General features: G+C 36.5%; 1 protein-coding gene across 1 annotated transcript in view; it reads left to right on the top strand.

Annotated features, from left to right (window-relative positions):
- The window catches only part of opn4b (opsin 4b), a 40,392-nt gene that overhangs the window by 14,592 nt on the left and 7,039 nt on the right, over positions 1-18,761 (top strand). The window contains exons 2-10 of the mRNA XM_026915460.3: positions 5,778-5,920; positions 6,527-6,660; positions 8,559-8,762; positions 8,845-9,016; positions 10,515-10,682; positions 13,162-13,269; positions 14,774-14,960; positions 15,074-15,265; positions 18,221-18,286. Coding sequence (XP_026771261.2) covers positions 5,778-5,920; positions 6,527-6,660; positions 8,559-8,762; positions 8,845-9,016; positions 10,515-10,682; positions 13,162-13,269; positions 14,774-14,960; positions 15,074-15,265; positions 18,221-18,286 — 1,374 coding nt within the window. The remainder of the gene's footprint in view (positions 1-5,777; positions 5,921-6,526; positions 6,661-8,558; positions 8,763-8,844; positions 9,017-10,514; positions 10,683-13,161; positions 13,270-14,773; positions 14,961-15,073; positions 15,266-18,220; positions 18,287-18,761) is intronic.

Raw genomic sequence — 18,761 nt, 5'->3', positions numbered from 1 at the left:
ACAGGATCATGTGTGTGCTTTCTACATAGTTTGCAGAATTTATTTAATTTGATTTTATGGGGGGATTTAATAACATTGTCATTGCAAAAAAAAAAAAAAGTTTGCACATTTTATTATGTATTGCAATAATATTTTATATATCAACAACTCTTTTTTTCTGTTTAAGGTCAGAAAAAATGGGATGCATTATTTGTTGATGTGTTAAATGTTTTTTTTTTTTAAATGGCAGAACATGTAAGTGCATACATGAACAGGGAGATCACATTCTTATCTTGAACAACAAGAACAAAGTAAAACAAACATATACTCGAATAATGAAAAGCAGGACATCAAAGTTATGTCTTTAAGGGAGCTCTGAAAAAGCATCAAAAATCTGGTCTTTTTATTGCTGTGTCTAAGTCTGAGGGACAAAATGAGAGAGTTGAATTCAAAAAAGAAATATCGGAAGACACAGTGGAGATCTTGACTATTTTTTGTTTATGAATGAAAAATTTTGCTATAATATAATAAAGTTGACAACATATTCAAGAGATAAGTGCTCATGGTTTTAAGAAAAAATAATATCTTTGAGAACAAGGGAGTGATTAACACTTCTGTAGGACTGAAAATAAAAGAGCTTAAATCAGCCCAGAAATTAATTATGTTGCATTCAAAAAAAAAAAAAAGGGCAGCTGTTTCTTCTAAAAGATTGCATAAAAGAATGAGCATGTCTCATCACTGTCAGAATATTCAATGTGTTATAAGTTGAGAGGAAATACAGTTGGGAAAAAAATGTTGCAATAGATGTAGTGTCACATGGAGGTGATTTATCACGTGCCTCTGCTCCATCGAACCAATAAAAGAGCAGCGGGAAAAGCAGGAGTCAGGTGTGGTGCTGCAACCTGTCTGTAAAACTCTGTCTGTATATCCATATAACGTCTATGGTAGGAAAAGTTCACAATATTGTATTATTCTACTGATTAGTTGTCTATAGACTGAACCACACCACTTTAGATCATTCTAGGAGAGTGAGAGGAGTCTCTCTCTCTCTCTCTCTCTCTCTCTCACTCTCTCACACACATACACGCACACACACACACACACACACACTGCTATAAGCAAGATTCATAAACCTCGAATCATAAGCCCTGTATGAGGATGTAATGTTAAGCTATATCAGTAGTTTCTTTGGGATTTTGAAATAAACATTAGAAACAGGAGTTCAGCCACTTCGGAGAGACGATATGCACACAACATCTGTAGAGCACCACAGCTGGATTAAGGAAGAGAATATTTCTTAGTTGAATTATAGAAAAATAAAATGTGACATCTTTATTTGATGGTAAACTACAGCATATAAAAAGGACAGTGTCTTGTAATCTCATGTGCCCAGTCGGCGAGCCGACATTATGCATGATGTTCACTGTGGAGTTTCTCTGAAACACACAGTGTAATGACAAGAAACCAGTCGATATTAATCAGTGCACTGCAGATCAGAGCTCTGTAGATTCCACCCCTTATGTTTTTCTCACTCGCATCAGGTGGCGAAGAAGAAAGGCAGGGCAATCAGGTGTGACAGCAGTTGTGTTGCCAGCTATTTTCAGGGAAAAGTCGCTAAGGCATGTTGAAAAAGTGGCTAGAAATCGCCTGGTGATGTCATACGCATTTGCATATTCACTGGATCATCATGGTTGTCGTGCTTATTTGCATATCAAAACGTGTTACATAAAGAAGAAAGAATTTCTGCACTCTTAAAATAGTATAGAAGAGAATAGGAGTTTTATCAGAATAGAAAAAAATAATTAGAACTTATTTCTTAAAGAAAGAAGTCATTGTCATTGCATCACAAATATTGGCATATGTACAAAAGAGTCATTGCATCACAAATATTTGCATACTGGCTATTTATCTATAAAATACTATAACTTTGTATCAAGAATGCAGATAAGCAGGGAACAAGACTGCACTGTTATATGAAAATAACACATGCCGGGATGCCCCACTCCAGTCCACACCCCCTTCCCGAAGTGCATTATTTTTGCATAACAGCACAGTCTGGAGTGTGTTGTTCCACTTACAGTATACCACAGCAGCCAGCGATTACAATGTTGAATTTATTAATGTACGAAACTTCACACATTTTAACGGTTTATAGTTAGATTTAATGTTGAGAGACAAGTTAGTTCCTGTTCTCACTTTATAGCTGCAATAAACAGTCATTCCCTCACCAATCTTTCTCTCTCTCTCTCTCTCTCTCTCTCTCTCTCAAGCTCTCTCCCTCAAAAATCGCAGCTTGTCATTTTACCAAGAAACTAGAATGTGTAAACTCCTCTGTCCTGAAGACACTGTGACTCTTAAAGCACTTATAATCAAGACTGATTCCATAAATGTTAAATAAATGTCGCTACATCAACAATTACAATTACTTTGTTACAACGCGTTTTTTAAATCCGTTTATTAGTCTTAGATTATCTGGAGTCCCTCTGTATGAGCTGTTACTATAGAAACAATAGCATATTAGAATGAGCACGTTAATATTATCCTATCATTCATGTTACAGCCAGAACTACATTCCGAGCTGTGCTGCTATATGAATATAATGCACACCTTCTGACCAATCAGATTCGAGCATTCAACCATGCTGGGTATAAAAAGACGTAGTAGTGATTATTCAGGAAATGTACACAAAGGAACCTTGGTTTTATTAATTGCAAATATAACCAAGAATAGAGTTTAAAAGAAGAGCAAAGAAGTGTGCTGTTGGGAAAATCAATGATCCTCAGTAATTGGTCATTAGGAACAGAGGTTTGTGCAAGCACAAATCAGTCAGATGTATCACTCTGGTGTTGACAGACCAATCAGTAATTGGTCACTGGGAACAATAGTCATCAGTGATTGATTCTTCGGAACTATGGTCATTGGACATTGAGAACAGAGGTTCGTGCAAGTGCACACTAGTAGCAACAAAATTGCAAAGTTATCAAAACTGGACAGCAGGTGGCTGCAGGAAGTGATGCCATTATGTAATTTTTTTATTGCAAAATTTGAGGAAGCTGCTGGCAGAAATGTTCGCAAAAAAAAAAAAAAATTATGTAAGGACACATGCTTGTACTGTATCACTAACGTAATAGCGCAGTATTTTGTACACTTCACCTTTTCTGGCCAGTAAAACAGTAAAATAATAAATTATACTCGCCAGCCAGGTATGAAATATAAACTGATATTACTTTTATTTGGCAATTTTCCATCAAAACAATTAATAAAATTTTGTGACAGTAACACACACTTTACATGGCATGAAAATTGTGGGTGGGAAAAGTCTTAGCATTATGCATGGACGTCAGCATCTAAGTTCACTTTTCCTCCTACTTTAAATGTGAGGAAATGTATTAAACATAATGTTTTTATTTCTAGAACACCGTAAATTAATTTATTACATTTCATATGAAAGAAAATGTCGGCTGCCCCGTGATGCACAAAGATGCCCTGTCCAGGGACTGTTTTCCATTTTCTTTTAAAACTATTTGTCCAAATTCTACTATTAAAACACTTTGTTTGCTTGGTAGTGGTTACAAATTGTTGCACAGAAAACATGGTGACTTGGTGAAGACTATGGAAAAAGAGAGGACACTCGGGCCTTTTATGGCTCACAGTAAGGTACACCAAGGTCAGACTCCAGGTGTATTTTACTCCATTTTTAAATGGAAATGCTTTTTTTTAATGGATTCCACTGACTCCTGCCCAATAATGTCTTCTAGGATTAGTATGTTGTGATTATAGATACATTTGTAAGCAGGAAAGTGGCTTTCATCTAATTCTTCTTGTGTACTTGGCTTCAAGCTGACTCGGACTGGCCGTTGATGGATGAATTTTCACAGTGGACCACTGTCATTTGGTGGCTAATGTCATGTGACTCTGTATGGCACCTGCTTACAAATAGCTGTTTTAACTGATTGTCAAGTTGTCAAATACACACATGTTTACCTACAAGGATACAAACACAACCCCAGTAGTTTTGACTTCTGCACTGTTTCACATTTACCTTTACACATCATGGGTCTGTTTGTACAAACACAAGGGACAGTTCAGTTTATTTGGACATGCCTTTGTGGTCAGTGAAGCACACCAATCTGCGCAGGTGTCCATCGTGAGCCTGGACATGATTAATCATAATCAAGGTGTGTGCTTTTCTTTAGTGTTAGGAGTGTTCGAAATCAGCATGTATAATCCACACTCTAGTGGACCTCACTGAAAGTCCTGCATAGCTTCATCTAAGGTCATTGATTAGGTGGCCAACCACAGTGCTGGAACACCTGATTAGCAAGTTCATTCAACAGAACGAGTGACTTTGGAAGATGTTTCATAAGAAGAACTCTGGTAGGTCCGAGGAGAATGGAAGGACAGCAAGAGTGCATGTATATGAACAGTCCTAGCTAGAACAGATTAATTAAACAATGTAGCACACAATGAGGCTGAATGTAGCACAGTCATGTGGGTACCATGAGACATCAGCACCCCTCCAGTCCACCTTTCAAAGACCTGAGTGATTGCGTAAGATTGGTGGAATGACAGCACCAACATCTCATTTTATCTCAGTTCTCCAGCAACTTCCACATCTGTATCAACAAGGAGAGTCTAAATAACAAAGCCCTGACTAAACATGAACATTTACCCTTTAAACACTTGAAGCGTATTCCAGAACTTGGTACTAAAATATTGAACAGCACATTGTGATCAAAATTACTGGCTGCTTGTGTAGCACTGATAAAATGCTGCTAATATGGTGAATCCTTTTTTTTGTTTGTTTTTGGTCATTCTACAATTATGGATTTATAAGTAAGTAAGTAAGTATGTAAGTAAGTAAGTAAGTAAGTAAATAAATAAATAAATAATGCAAGCAAGCAAGCAAGCTGCAAGCAGCAGTTTTGGGGGCCAAGCACCCAGACTTGGTGAGCTGCAAATTCACAGATGCACTACAATTGTTAGCTAAGCAATCACAGGAAAGCAGAGCCATAATTGTAGGCAACGGGATTGAAGAGTGACTTGTAGGTTCACTCATCATGTGTATGTTTTGACCACAGACAATGGTGGAATTCTCTGACTGTAGGAGGAAAAGACAAATGAACAAATGGGAAGCAATATACAATAGCACCTTCCCAAAGCTGGCTCCAAAAAGGACTGAGCCCACTAATAACAACTGCATTTAATTTAATTAGTTGATTTTTGGGGCAATTTTTTTTTGTATTTTTTGAGTGAGTTTTTTTTTTCCTATTAACTAAATTTAGTTATGAATAACACATTTTAAATTAAACTACATTTTCAAATAAAGGCTACATTATTGTTAATAATATACGTCATATGTTGTTAATAATAATAATAATGATAATAATACATTATGTGCTAAAAAATTTTATTCAATAAGTAATAATTACCACTGTAGGGTTCAGTGTGTATCTATTTATATAATACATACTGACATGCATTTAAACCACATAATTGCATTTGATTTGTAATCCATATTCAGAACTATCCCTACCCTGGTGGAAAACCTGCCTTTTTTTTTTTTTTTTGCAATCATGACTCAAATGTTCTAACTCTGCCTTTATGTTCTGGTTCAGTACTCTTCCTGGTAAGAAACATAACCAAAATCAGGACAGGTACTGAAATTATGGGCAAGTAACTTGGCAATGGAAATAACAACAAACTGTGTCACCGTGCTGTCCAGTGATCATTAGACTTATCTACTCTATTTTAACTTATCTTAACTTGACTTGTTATTTGCTTGTCTCATTTCACAGGTGTCTATGATTCAAACTCCTCGCTATCCTTTTCCCACTGTGGATGTTCCAGACCATGCCCACTATACTATCGGCACTGTTATCTTAATCATTGGCATCACTGGAATGGTGGGCAACTTTCTGGTCATGTATGCCTTCTGCAAGTAAGGGACTCCTCCCTTTTCTTACTGATGTAGATCTATTATAAATAAAAATGTCTCCAAAGTGGAGTGTATGGAATAAGCATTCTCCTGAAATGATGCTCTAAACAGTGCTAGTGGAAAGAAGTGTCAGATCACTGCAGTAGTAGAGAGTAAGGGTGGTTGGTGTTCATTCATCTGATCATGATGAAGGTTAGCAGGCTGCTGACGTAACATTTACACTTGTAGCAAACAACCATGTACTGTAAATACCAAGAGGAAGAGAAAGTCTTTGCAGTCTAAAGTCTTCTACTCATATGGGTCAAAGTTTTGGACAAGAGCCTCAAACATAGATTGGATTTCTACCTAAAAAGTATCCTGTCACTGGTGTACAACAGGTTTTTTGAGGCTTATACCACTTGTTCAGTCACCTTAATGTACTAATAGTAGACATTTTAAAACCAGTACCCGAAAACTTTTATAGATAGTTATCACTCTTCCCTCCTGGCCATATTCCCAAAACTCTAGCCAAAGTCTCCCAGTGCAAAAAAACAAAATGATATGTAACTAAACCGTAGAGATTACATTTCTAACTTTCTGTCTCTCTCTCACCCGCATGTGCTCTTGTAGGAGTCGAAGTCTAAGAACACCAGCCAACATGTTCATTATTAATCTGGCCATAACTGATTTCCTGATGTGTGTCACTCAGACGCCCATCTTCTTCATTACCAGCATGCACAGGAGATGGATCTTTGGAGAGAAAGGTAATCCAGCAGTCAGCAATGGCCCAGCCTTGCTTAATCCCTTCATCTTCTTTAATCGCTCAGTTCCAGGCCATCAGAAATGGGGATAAAATATGTAACATCACATCAGGTTTAGAGGCTGAAAAGTGCTTTGTGTATGATTCATTCATTCATCCATTATATACAGAGGGTATTTGCTATTCCTAGTATTGCTTTATTTCTTTTTTTATACAATGACTACAATCTAGAAATGTTCCCAAACTTTTGACAAGCAGAGTACATCATCCTTCAGATGGATAGACTGAGAGAAACCTTTGATCACTAATGGAAGTTTGTTTTTAGACCTTTTCTTTTTGAAGTGGGGCAGTTACTGGATGACTGAATAAGTCGAAGCACATTGAGCTTGTTTCCTGGTCAACTGAAAAAAAAAAATAATAATCTCTCCCTCTTGTTCTGTCTCGTTCTCAGTTTCCCAGCCTTTCCCTTTTCTTTGCTCTTTATAATGCATAAATAATATTTATTTGTGCATTTATTATTATTGTGTATTTGTGTATTTATTATTAAGTATTCATTTATTGCAGCCTATGTTGATTCCTTGTGGTGTGACTGGCTGGTGTGAATGCCTTTCTTTGTGTAAGCACAACAGCATTTTCAACAAGTGTGTATGCAGCACTGAAGGTGAAAGTGTAATGCTGACACCCCAGTGTGAAGAGTGTGTACCATGGCAATGGTACAATAGCAGTTCATGCCAATTACACAGATATATTCTTGACTATATAGCTTGCTTCTTATTGAATGTAGTTGCTATAGAGCCATGCATTAGTAGGTGCTGGAAAAACGTCTAAAAAATTTGGGTCATATATCTTTATTTATTTATTTGTCTGTCTGCCTGCCTGTCTGTTTGTTTGTTTGGTTGTCTGTTTGTATCTGTTTGTATCTGTTTGTCTGTCTGTCTGTCTGTTTGTTTGGTTGGTTGTCTGTTTGTATGTTTGTCTATCTGTCTGCCTGCCTGTGTTTGTTTGTTTGTTTGTCTGTTTGTATCTGTTTGTATCTGTTTGTCTGTCTGCCTGCCTGTGTTTGTTTGTTTGTTTGTCTGTTTGTATCTGTTTGTCTGTCTGTCTGTTTGTCTGTTTGTTTGTGTATTTATTTATGAAATGTTGACAAATCTCTTGGCTTGATGATGCCCAGCGTGCTTATTCCTGGAGTGTTTAATTCACTTTCTGAAACTCTAACTGTGCATTTTTCTTCACTCTATATCACTGAGTGAGTTCTGAGCTGAGATCCCATTAAGTTGATTGCTTTTCCAGTCGTGCGCAGAAGCCAGTGAAAGCTACCGAGGAATGCAACACAAATGTACAGCTTTTCTATGACTAATCCGAAGACAGGGTATAGAAGCTACATATGCCGCACGGATCAGGGATGATTCTTTTGTAAATCTTTTGTCCCAGGTGCACATTTCAATAATCTGATGCTTTATTATTATTTTTTTTACTGTAGGAAACTTAGCAGTATATTTCTAATTAAGTTCCAACCTTGACCCCTGACCTGGCTTGCAGATGTTGCATCATACAGGCAAATTTGTGTGATTTGTTTGATTTGCAATGAAATCATGGCTGTGAACATGAAATTGTACATTTTTACTGTGAACATCATGGCTGTGAACATGAAATTGTGTTTATTCCTGTTTCTTTTTTTCCTTTAGCACTGTAACTATAATTACATTAATTGTGTGCTTGTTAGTTTGACATTGTTTGCCTGATTGAAGTGACATTTCCATAGTGACAGAAAATAAATGTGATGGAGACAGTCTAAAGATAACCAGAGCTGAATTATCAAATGTGATAGAGGTTTGGCATTTCAAGAGTAAATAAGAATACTACGGTTGACTAAAACTTTATTTCTTTTCTTTCTCTCTATAGGCTGTGAGTTGTATGCATTTTGTGGTGCTCTCTTTGGGATGTGCTCTATGATCACACTAATGATCATTGCTGTGGATAGATATTTTGTTATCACGCGCCCTCTGGCCTCCATCGGCAAGATGTCACACAAGCGTGCCCTTATCGTCCTCGCCATAGCCTGGCTGTACACCTTGATCTGGAGCCTTCCTCCCTTTTTTGGATGGAGTGAGTTGATATTGTGTCTCTTTCTCTCTTGATAACAACCACACACACAAAATGGCTTTAAATATATTGTATTGTCTCCTAGGTGCGTATGTTCCTGAGGGCTTGATGACATCCTGCACATGGGACTATATGACGTTCACCCCATCTGTTCGTACCTACACAATGCTGCTCTTCGTCTGTGTCTTCTTTATCCCTCTGTTTGTCATTATGTACTGCTATTGCTGCATCTTCTGTGCTATTCGCAACACCACCAGGTTGGTTCCGTTCTTAACGTTAGCCAACATAAATAAGCCAGATAGAGGATCCAGTGATTAATGAACACCTATACTCAAAAATGTCATTATTAAGTGGTTCAAATGATACCTTTTTGAGGTCAGTTTCTGGTTATATAAACAGTTTTAAGGTCATTGTTAGAATAATCCAAAAGTCCAATTTTCTATTTTAAATTTTCTCAGGTATTTCTGTGAAAATCTGTGCTACAAATAAGCTCACAGTGATTTTACAAATCTGCTCAACTATATAACTAGCTAACCTAACTCATATTAGAGATAAACAAAATAATTTTGTTTGTTAGGAGGCATTTTGAAAGTTTTTACTATTACGAAAGCATAAAGTCCTAAGTCCTAAATAAATACAGTGCCTTGCATAAGTATTCACCCTTGTTGTGTTTTTCCACATTTTGTAGTGTTATAACCTGGAACTTCAATGGACTTAAGTGGCTATTATTGAAAAAAAGCCACATTAAATCCCATTTAGAGTTTGCCAAAAGGCATCATAGACACTCAGAAAACTTTGAAAAACATTCTCTGGTAAGATGGCACAAAGTGCTACATTTGGCAGAAACCCAACACTGCTCATAATCATTGTGTGTTTACTTATTCATTTTTAATTTATTGATTCACTTTTTCATTTATTTATATATATATATATATATATATATATATATATATATATATATATACTGTATAGGTGTATATTTATTTTATTTTCTTCTTTCTTTCTTTCTTTCTTGAGAGCAATTGTAACATGGCAAAGCAATTTCCCCCTGGGATTAATAAAGTTCTTTGAATCTTGAATCATCCTCACAGTGAAGCATGGTGGTGGTAGCATCATTTTGTGGGGAATGCTTTATTATCAGTGGGGACTTGGAAACTTGAGTGCATGATGGATAGAGCCAAATGCAGGGCAAAACTAAAAAAGGGTTCACTTTCAAATAGGTCATTTGAGGCCCAGGTCTTACTCTGACTGAGAATCTGTGGTAAGACTCTTTCCCAACAGACTCCATCAAATTTGACAGAGCTTGAGCAATTTGCCAAGAAGAATGGGCAGACATATAGAATCCAGATGTGCAAAGCTGATAGAGTCATATCCCAGAAGACTTGTAGCTGTAATTGCAGCCAAAGGTAGTTCTATAAAGTATTGACTCCAGGCAATGAACCAACCAAAGTCGGCTGCTTATTTAGTTAACCTTTGTGACACAGTAAGAAAAAAATATTTTGCACTTTCAAATATTAGATGTATGTTGCAATTAAGCTGGTAAGATTCCACTTACAATTACAGGTTTAACAATATGGAGAAGAGTTCGGGGTGGGGGGTTGGAGGGGGGTGTTGAATACGAATGAAAGGCACTGTATTAAACCATTTATTATTCTATGGCTTTAGGAAAGTTTTATTTACTTTAGTTCTTATCACAGTGTTCTTACCAGTATTCTTGATACAGTCTGTGTATTGAATTGAATGTCTGTGTTACAGTGCTGTGGGTAAAATTAGTAAGGAAGGAGGAATCACCAAAGACTCAATCAAAAAGTTCCATCGATTGAAGAGTGAATGGAAGATGGCAAAGGTGGCTCTCATAGTCATTCTGTTGTACGTGATCTCCTGGTCTCCATATTCCTGTGTGGCACTGACAGCGTTTGCAGGGTGAGGAGCAATATTTATGTCATCTGCTGCTTTACAAAAAAGTATGACTTGGACAAAACTCTGTACTGTGGATTCACTGATCAGCTGAAAAGTGTTTTTATTCAATCAGCTGTAAAATATGAACCATAAATATCAGCAGTTTTGAGCATGTTGAAAAATAAATGAGTTACTCTGTAAAATTATGCCATAGGTACACGTATGTTCTCATCAGTAATACTTAGAAGGTACAAGGCTACAGTATCCATTTGAGATTATCCACTGAAGCAAGGATGAGTCTTTGGCATAAACTGCTTTTGGAAAGTGAAAATCTCTAGGGTATCCATGAGCAAAATCCAAATGAGCAGAGAACTTAATGTGATTAGGGTCCAAACCAAACAGAGAAGCATGTAAAAACAGCTCAGTAACATCACAGACAAGATGTTGGATCAAGACTGAGAGTCTGGTGACTGAGAACATGGATAGGTTGACAATGGGTCATGTGATGGAGCATGCTGTCCTGACTGACTTGAAATCATGGATGAATGGAGAACTTGGAAGTAGAACAGGAAGTGGGTAAAAGTGACACAAAGTGACTCTAAACTGTGATGATTTTCACATTTAATCACAATACTGCAGCTGCTATAGTACACACTATGCATTATTATTCTCTGATTATAGCTAGGCTTTCTGTAAATAAACAGGCTAAGAATGGCCCAGATGGTGCATCCCTGAGAAATCCATGTTTTCAATCCCAACAAGGCTTCTAAAGCTTAACGTACCACAAATACCATAATCCTTTTCTATAACCAGCTTCTCAGAAGCACACCAAAGTAACACAAAGAGCTTGAAAGAATTTGAAAGCATTTCTAGATAGAAAAACAGGATATCGTTCTGAGGCTATAATATGTCTTTTAACTCCAAGTTAAAATACTAGAACAATGCAACATTAGCTTACGTACAACTGGATGGATCAATATGCTGAGTTTTTAATTCACAGTGGATTAGTCCATGTAAAAGTTACAAAGGATTTGTTAATTCTCTGTAGTATTTATATTCTTAATTATGTCATTAAATTATAACAATTTAAAGTAGCTGGCAGCCAAAGAAATTAAGAGATAATACACACAATTGTGACACATATCTGCTCCAGTTGTGGTAGTGTGTAGCGAGCAAAGATAATAGCTATAGCTAGTATTCATTTGGCAAACAGCAAAGTAACAAGTTATAGCCAAAATCTAATATAGGCAGTGGTTAAGGGGCAATTTCCAAAAAAGTCCTGGGCGGGGCTGGGATTTGAAATCACAACCTTCTACTTAGTAGCATAGAATCTTAGCTGCTAAGGTATCTTTGCTCATATACAGTGGCTATAAAAAAAAGTCTACACAGACCTGTTAAAATTGATTAAAATCAAAAGATTTTTATGTAAAAAAAAAAAGAAGAAAAAAGATAAACCATGTCAGAATGTTTTCCACGTTTAATGTGGTATAGGAACTAACAAAATTCAAGTGAAAAACAAACAAAAGTTTTAGGAAAACAAACAGAAAATGTATAATAATTGCTGCATAAGTGTGCACTTATAACGGGTCATGTGACTGTGCTTAGAATTAATCAAATCACATTTAAACTCCTGTTAAAAGTAATTATCATACACCTTTCATCAGTGAAATGATTCTGATTAACCCCAACAAAATGTGTTATGGTCTGATGAGACCAAGGTAGAACTTTTTGGGCACAGATCCAAAACAGGTTTGGCACAAAAACAAGACAGCTTATCACCCAAAGAACACCATATCCACAGCGAAGCATGGTGGTGGTAGCCTCAAGTAATGGAGCTGCTTCTCTTCAGCTGGGACTGGGGCTCTATTCAAGATAGCGCTCCAAGATGAAGAAAAAATTCACCTTCCAGCACGATAACGATCCAAAGCACAAATCCAAATCAACAAAGCTATGGCTTCAACATTTTGGAATGGTGTAGCCAGAGCTCAAATCTAAATCCTACCAAAAACCCGTGGAATAACTTGAAGAGGGCTCTGCACAGGAGATCCCCTAGCAATCTGATAGATTTGGAGCATTTTTGCAAGGAAGATTGCCAAATCAAGATGTGCTGAGTTGGTAGATTCTTACCCCAAAAGACCAAGTGCTGTTTTTTCACCTTTTGCCTCATCTTTTGGTCTGATTAATTTTTGTGATTTTGACTTCTCTGCCTTGCTTTACAACTACTGATTGGGTTTATTCCTCTGATTTAATGGGCTCTGCACTTGGATCCTACCAGCTAGAACTAGTTACCTAAATCTTTAATCTAATGTTAACCTTAATGTGGATACTATAGTCTCTCATTGAAATCTTTTAAGCTTTGCATATACAGTATATACTTTTGCTGACTATCGCTGGCAAGTAGAACATCTGAACATGCACACATCTGTGGTTTTACTCATTTTTTCACCTCTTTTGTGTTGAAGTATTTGTACAACATTCATTTTATGAAATTCTCTCCACGTAGTTACGCTGACTTGCTCACCCCGTACATGAACTCTGTTCCTGCTGTGATTGCCAAGGCTTCGGCTATCCACAACCCCATCATTTACGCCATCACGCATCCCAAGTACAGGTATTTCACTGCACTGCTTGCTTTCCACATCCTGAATGATACTGCTGAGTGAAGCAGTCTAGAACAAGAATCCTTAGGCTTGATTGTGTTGGTGGGGCAAGTGACTGCCTGCTGACAGCTGCAATCTTGTCATCCTCATATTAGAAAGTGCCAAGCATTTGCTATTTATGATTGTCTTCAGTTTACTGAAAAGATTTAATTAATAAGAGCTTGAAAGAAATGAATAATTGTATCTTTAGCATACAATTTAGACAGGCTCTGAGCTGCAGATATACAAAAATCTTTACACAATGTTTACACAGTCTTTACAAAAGACTCACCTTTTATCATTTCAGAGAATGTATTTATTATAATGGTCCATAAACTATGGTCTAAATATCTATGCACATCTGCAGTAGAACTGAGACACGTTCTCTGAGGCAATTTCCACAAACTATGAGCTAAAACAAGAATAATAAAACACTTCAGGACATGCTGTTATTGAAGAATAATCAACTTCAGGGTGGTAACTGCAGCTCCGCTTTGTGTCTTTGATTATTTTCCTATAACAGCACTTCCCGTCTTGTTTAATTCATTACATAATAACTGCACAACTACCTTAGAAATAATAAACTGCACAACAGAACTGATGCAATTTTAAAGAAAAGGATCATACCAAATATATTTTTATTTAGGTGTTTACTACTCTTTAGAGTAATTGCATTGATATTTTTTTCCATTTATGAGGCATCTTTGCTTTACAGAACATTTTTCATGTGCATATGACTTTTCTTGTGCATATGACTTATGCACAGTATTGTATTAAATAACAGTTTTTGTCAAATTATAATTTTCAAAAAGAAAATATACTTTTGTAACAAAATTTATACTTTCCAAACAAGTCAAAAAGTATACTCAGGTGTTAAAGGTAAAAGAGAACATCAGTGAACAATGAACAAACTGTGTTACCATTAGAATGAAGTATGTGGTTTTATAGTAATTTTGATAACAAAATATATTGTCCACATGTATGAGTTATGTCTTGTCCATCTATAGAAGGCTATAGCGCAGATGGATCAAAGTCAAGACGTGCCTTTTTACATCTAAAATCTGTTGTTTTACAGAAAATATTTAAATTTCTGCAGTATAAATATTTTATAACATCACACCATTGATTTTTTGTTGTCTCATAAAGATGTATGTTGGAAAAATACACATGAAAGGTAGAAATAATCTGAAAATGCAATATTGTCATTCAGAATTATAATCTGTATTACTATTTTAACCATAAATATTTTTTAAGAAATAAAAAAGTCAAAATAAACCTACAAAACAATATTTATGGCATATGTTTAGGAATATTACATTTATATTAATTTTGCTGAGTCACTCTCGTGATATGCCTTATCTCAGACTGCAATTTTCTCTGTTCTCAAAGAAAATATCTATGTCTTATATTTATGTTCGTCCACAATATGCTTTTTCCTCTGCACTCTTTTTTCTATACTCTCTTGTGTTGCGTCAGATCTGCTTTAGCGAGGTATATTCCATGGCTGGGTGTGCTACTGTGTGTTCCTCATGGAGAGCGCTTGACTAGCAGCAGTTTTATGTCCACACGCCGCTCCACTGTGACCAGCCAGGCTTCAGAAACCGGCAACAGCATGCGTCAAACCAGCAGGACGCGCCTGTCCTCAATGTCCGACAGCGAGTCTGTATGAGCACACCTTCACCCATCCATCACAGTTTTCCTTTCATTGAGTATTTGGTTCAGTTAGTATGAGGCTGAGATCATGACTGCCACTCTATTTCTCTGTATCTATGTCAGGCTTTGACGGACACAGAGGTGGACGTGGCGAGTGCTCTTTCCCGTCAGGTGTCGTACGAGGGCCGTAAAGATCTGTCCGACTTTAAGCATTGCAGCTCTCTAAAGGTGAAGGTGAGGGGTCGAGACTCAGGCAGCTTCAACAGAAGTCCTGTTGATACAGGTCTAAACCTCACCAGCTATGCTTACATCAGCGTGAGTAAGAGTCCATGATATTGTTTGTGCACTTCCGATAGGATCTGTGAAATTAGCTGGAACATAGTTAATGCAACATGAGGTTTAAACTGTCAGAGTTGTGTGACAGATGATAGTAGTATTCTTGTCATAGTGTGGCTGAATTTCAAGAAGCCATGTTTGCTTGCAAAGCCTCTCTGCTTTATATTGACTACCCAATACTATTTTTTACAGCACTATTTTTTTATATTCAGTACTGTGCAAAAGTCTTAGGCACCCTATTTTTTTTTTTAGTACAAACTTTGTTATAGATTTTTATTTTATGACTTCTACATTATTGATTCAGTACAAAAACAGTTTAGAGCTGCAAACATTAGTTTTCCAGCACAAAATTAAATGTTACAGAAATTTTTTTAAAAATCAGTAAAGAAAGCAGCATATTACATAAGAGACACTCTTCAGACCAAAAAACATAATGAAGGCTGCTGGGTTTTGCTGCAAAAATAAGAAGCAAGTGTGACAGTCAAAGTCTCAAGAAGAACTGTGGCTGCTTCTGCAAGATGCTCAGTAACACTTACAGCTCATTTCCTTATAAAACTGCACACACTGTACCTGAGACTACTATTTTTTTTTTTCATCACACCAGATATTGACTTTGTTTCATTTATTACTACTTACTGCTCTTTATAGTATTTTTTAAAATGTAGAAACATTTAATTTCATTATTTTTGAAGGCATCTTTGCTCCACAGCATTTCTTTGAATGTGCCTAAGACTTTTGCACAGTACTGTAGCTGTCAATATTTACTTCTCAAATGAAAATTAAATTAAAACTTCTATTATCTGTCAATCCTGACAATCATGTCTAATTGTAGCTTAGTTTGTAAATCTCAGATGCTTGGATCTCATGCTGCTTTCATGATAAGTGGGGACTCGGAATTGTCCAACTCAGAACCCGCTACTTCCCTCATTAGTCTCATTAGTGTTCACTCCTTCAGCTGTCTGAAGTAGGAAATGGAGGTGCATTAAGGGGCTTCAAGAGAGCAAAAATTGGCCATGCTGTCAGGCAGGGGTGGCATACTCTGTCTCCCCTAACATCAACAATGACACCAGCCAATCATGGCCGTCTGTGAGCTCACGATGCGAAAGTGGGCGGATAGCGCTTTCCTCCAAGTGTGTTACTCTGCCCCCTGACATTACATGAGCAGCATTTCAAAAAGATGTGGAGGAAGCGTGTGATAGCCTTTGCCCTCCCTGGTTGGAATTGGCCATGACTAAATTAGGGAGAAACTTGGGGAAAAATCCAAAAAATAAATCTGCAGAAAGTGAATTAATATTTAAATAATCAAAGTATCACTCAGCATTTAAGGATTTCAAATATTAACAGAAAAAAACTGCTTAAAAAACTGCTTAAAAACCTCAGTGCTGTTATTTCTTGTTCTTACTTTTCATTATGAGCTCTGCAATGCTGAAGACATCACAGAATAAGAGAAGTCAGAGTCCTCAAAAAACTCTGACTGTCTGAATAGCAATAACAAGTTGGAGAACCGTTCAAACAGATCTTTCCTACTGGGAAGTCAAAAACTTCCCAGTTCCCACTTGGTCATGAAAACAGCATCACTCACTTACTGCAGTAAAACACCCCAAGACATTAGTATAATATATAATATTGTAGATAACTTAATCTTGGTTCTGCTGTGTTTATATTCCAGGTTAACCTAAGGGCTAGAAAATCATAATACCCAGAGGCCCCTTTCTAATTCATTTTAACTCGTTTTGTTTGAGTAAATTTATCTTTATTATTGTTCTACACTTAATGGATTGAATGCATTAATTATTCCTGTCCCTGGAAATAAATATTTACCTGAGAAATAAATATCACTGTTTGATTGTTCCCAGCCACAATGCATTATATGGGATAAAAAATAAATGACTTAGTAATTAAAATTAGACCACAATATTGATTTTGGTCTCTTTCTGCCCCAATAAGTTCTGAAGGGAATGCAATCTGGGCAGATCAGTATGTGGCCCGAAAGAGCAGCTTGATTTAGGTCACGTGGTGTGGATCGTTGTGTGGGTCAGTTAGAACTGAGCGATTAAGGCAGGGTGTATAATTCTCTGCGTCTAATCTGTTGCTCTTTGAGATAATCCCCAGAAACAGCCTCGTGTCCACAAGACTTGTGTCAGATGAAATGTGACTAATGTGTCCACTAAGTGGCACTCTTCTCAGACATGCCACATTTACTATCACCTGCCAAAAGCCCAGTGGCAAACAGGCTGAGCAAAGCAGGAGTAAAGATTATGACAGACGGTTGGGTTGAAACACGTGCATAATAACCTATTATTAAATTAAATCATGTTTTAATGCATTCACTATACACAGTAATAATTATTTATGAAAAGGCTTTACATTTTATAGCAATGTTTATAATGATTTATAAACTATTAACAGAATTATAATAGTGTTTGAAACAGATTATATGAACATAATACACTATACAAATTGGGGCTGGGTTAGTTTGATATTAATGATATAATGTATTATGAACACTACTTATAATGCATCATGTTAACTTATTCTGCATAATAAGGACAGCTATAAAGTGTGATGCATTTTCATAAATAATTCTAAAAATAAGATAAGATAAAATACCATTATTGTTACTGTACAAGTACGTGGGATATTGTTTGGAGCAAGCCAGCAGATGTCAATATTAAAGTGTAAGGCAATAGCTCTAAAATAAAGAATACAAATAAAAAGATATTCAAATGCCAGTAGACATAATGTTATAATGCATTATAACATTATAACATCTTATGAATGTATTCATAGTTTATTATAGATGTGATCTACACTGAAAATGTTACCAAGCAATATTTTATTGGCATGGAAAAAAATATATGCTGCATGTAGGGAATAGTAAGTGTAAGTCTGAGTAAATACTGAAGCCATTTATTCTGGTCTGTGGCTTTACAGACTGTGCTGGACAAGGATGACATCTCCATGACTGAGTCTGTCCAGTCCAATCATCTGCTCTCCACTGTAAGTGCAAAGCCATTGATTTAGTGACTGCATTGAAATCTGTTCAGTGTATATGTGACTTGGCACGCATGAAGTAATAAAGATGGACTTCTCTAGTAATAGACGCATCAGCAGGATTTAATCTCAGGAAAAAAAATGACAGCTTCTCCATTGTAGGTACATATCAATCCTGTTAAATTTACAGGGACACCAACTGTGTTTGTTTCAGTAAACCATTAATAAGCCACAATAGTTTGTCATGGATAGATTCATTAAGACATTTTGAACTCCTGGAGGCTGAAACTGCTTTCCTGATCATTGTTAGTGTTGACAGTTTCAAAGTAAATCCAAGTTCATCCTCATCCAACCATGCTTTATTTGGGTACAATATTTTTCACTGAGTAAATCAACTCTTGAATGTGTATAAGGGGGTTATACACCAGTATGGCCTCATTTTTAGACAGAAACACATTAATTGAATCTGCCTTACTTCTAA

Source organism: Pangasianodon hypophthalmus, chromosome 12, assembly GCF_027358585.1.
Source record: "Pangasianodon hypophthalmus isolate fPanHyp1 chromosome 12, fPanHyp1.pri, whole genome shotgun sequence".
Lineage (NCBI taxonomy): Eukaryota > Metazoa > Chordata > Actinopteri > Siluriformes > Pangasiidae > Pangasianodon > Pangasianodon hypophthalmus.
The sequence above is the reverse complement of the archived record's forward strand: the minus strand, read 5'-3'. Positions and strand labels throughout refer to the sequence as shown.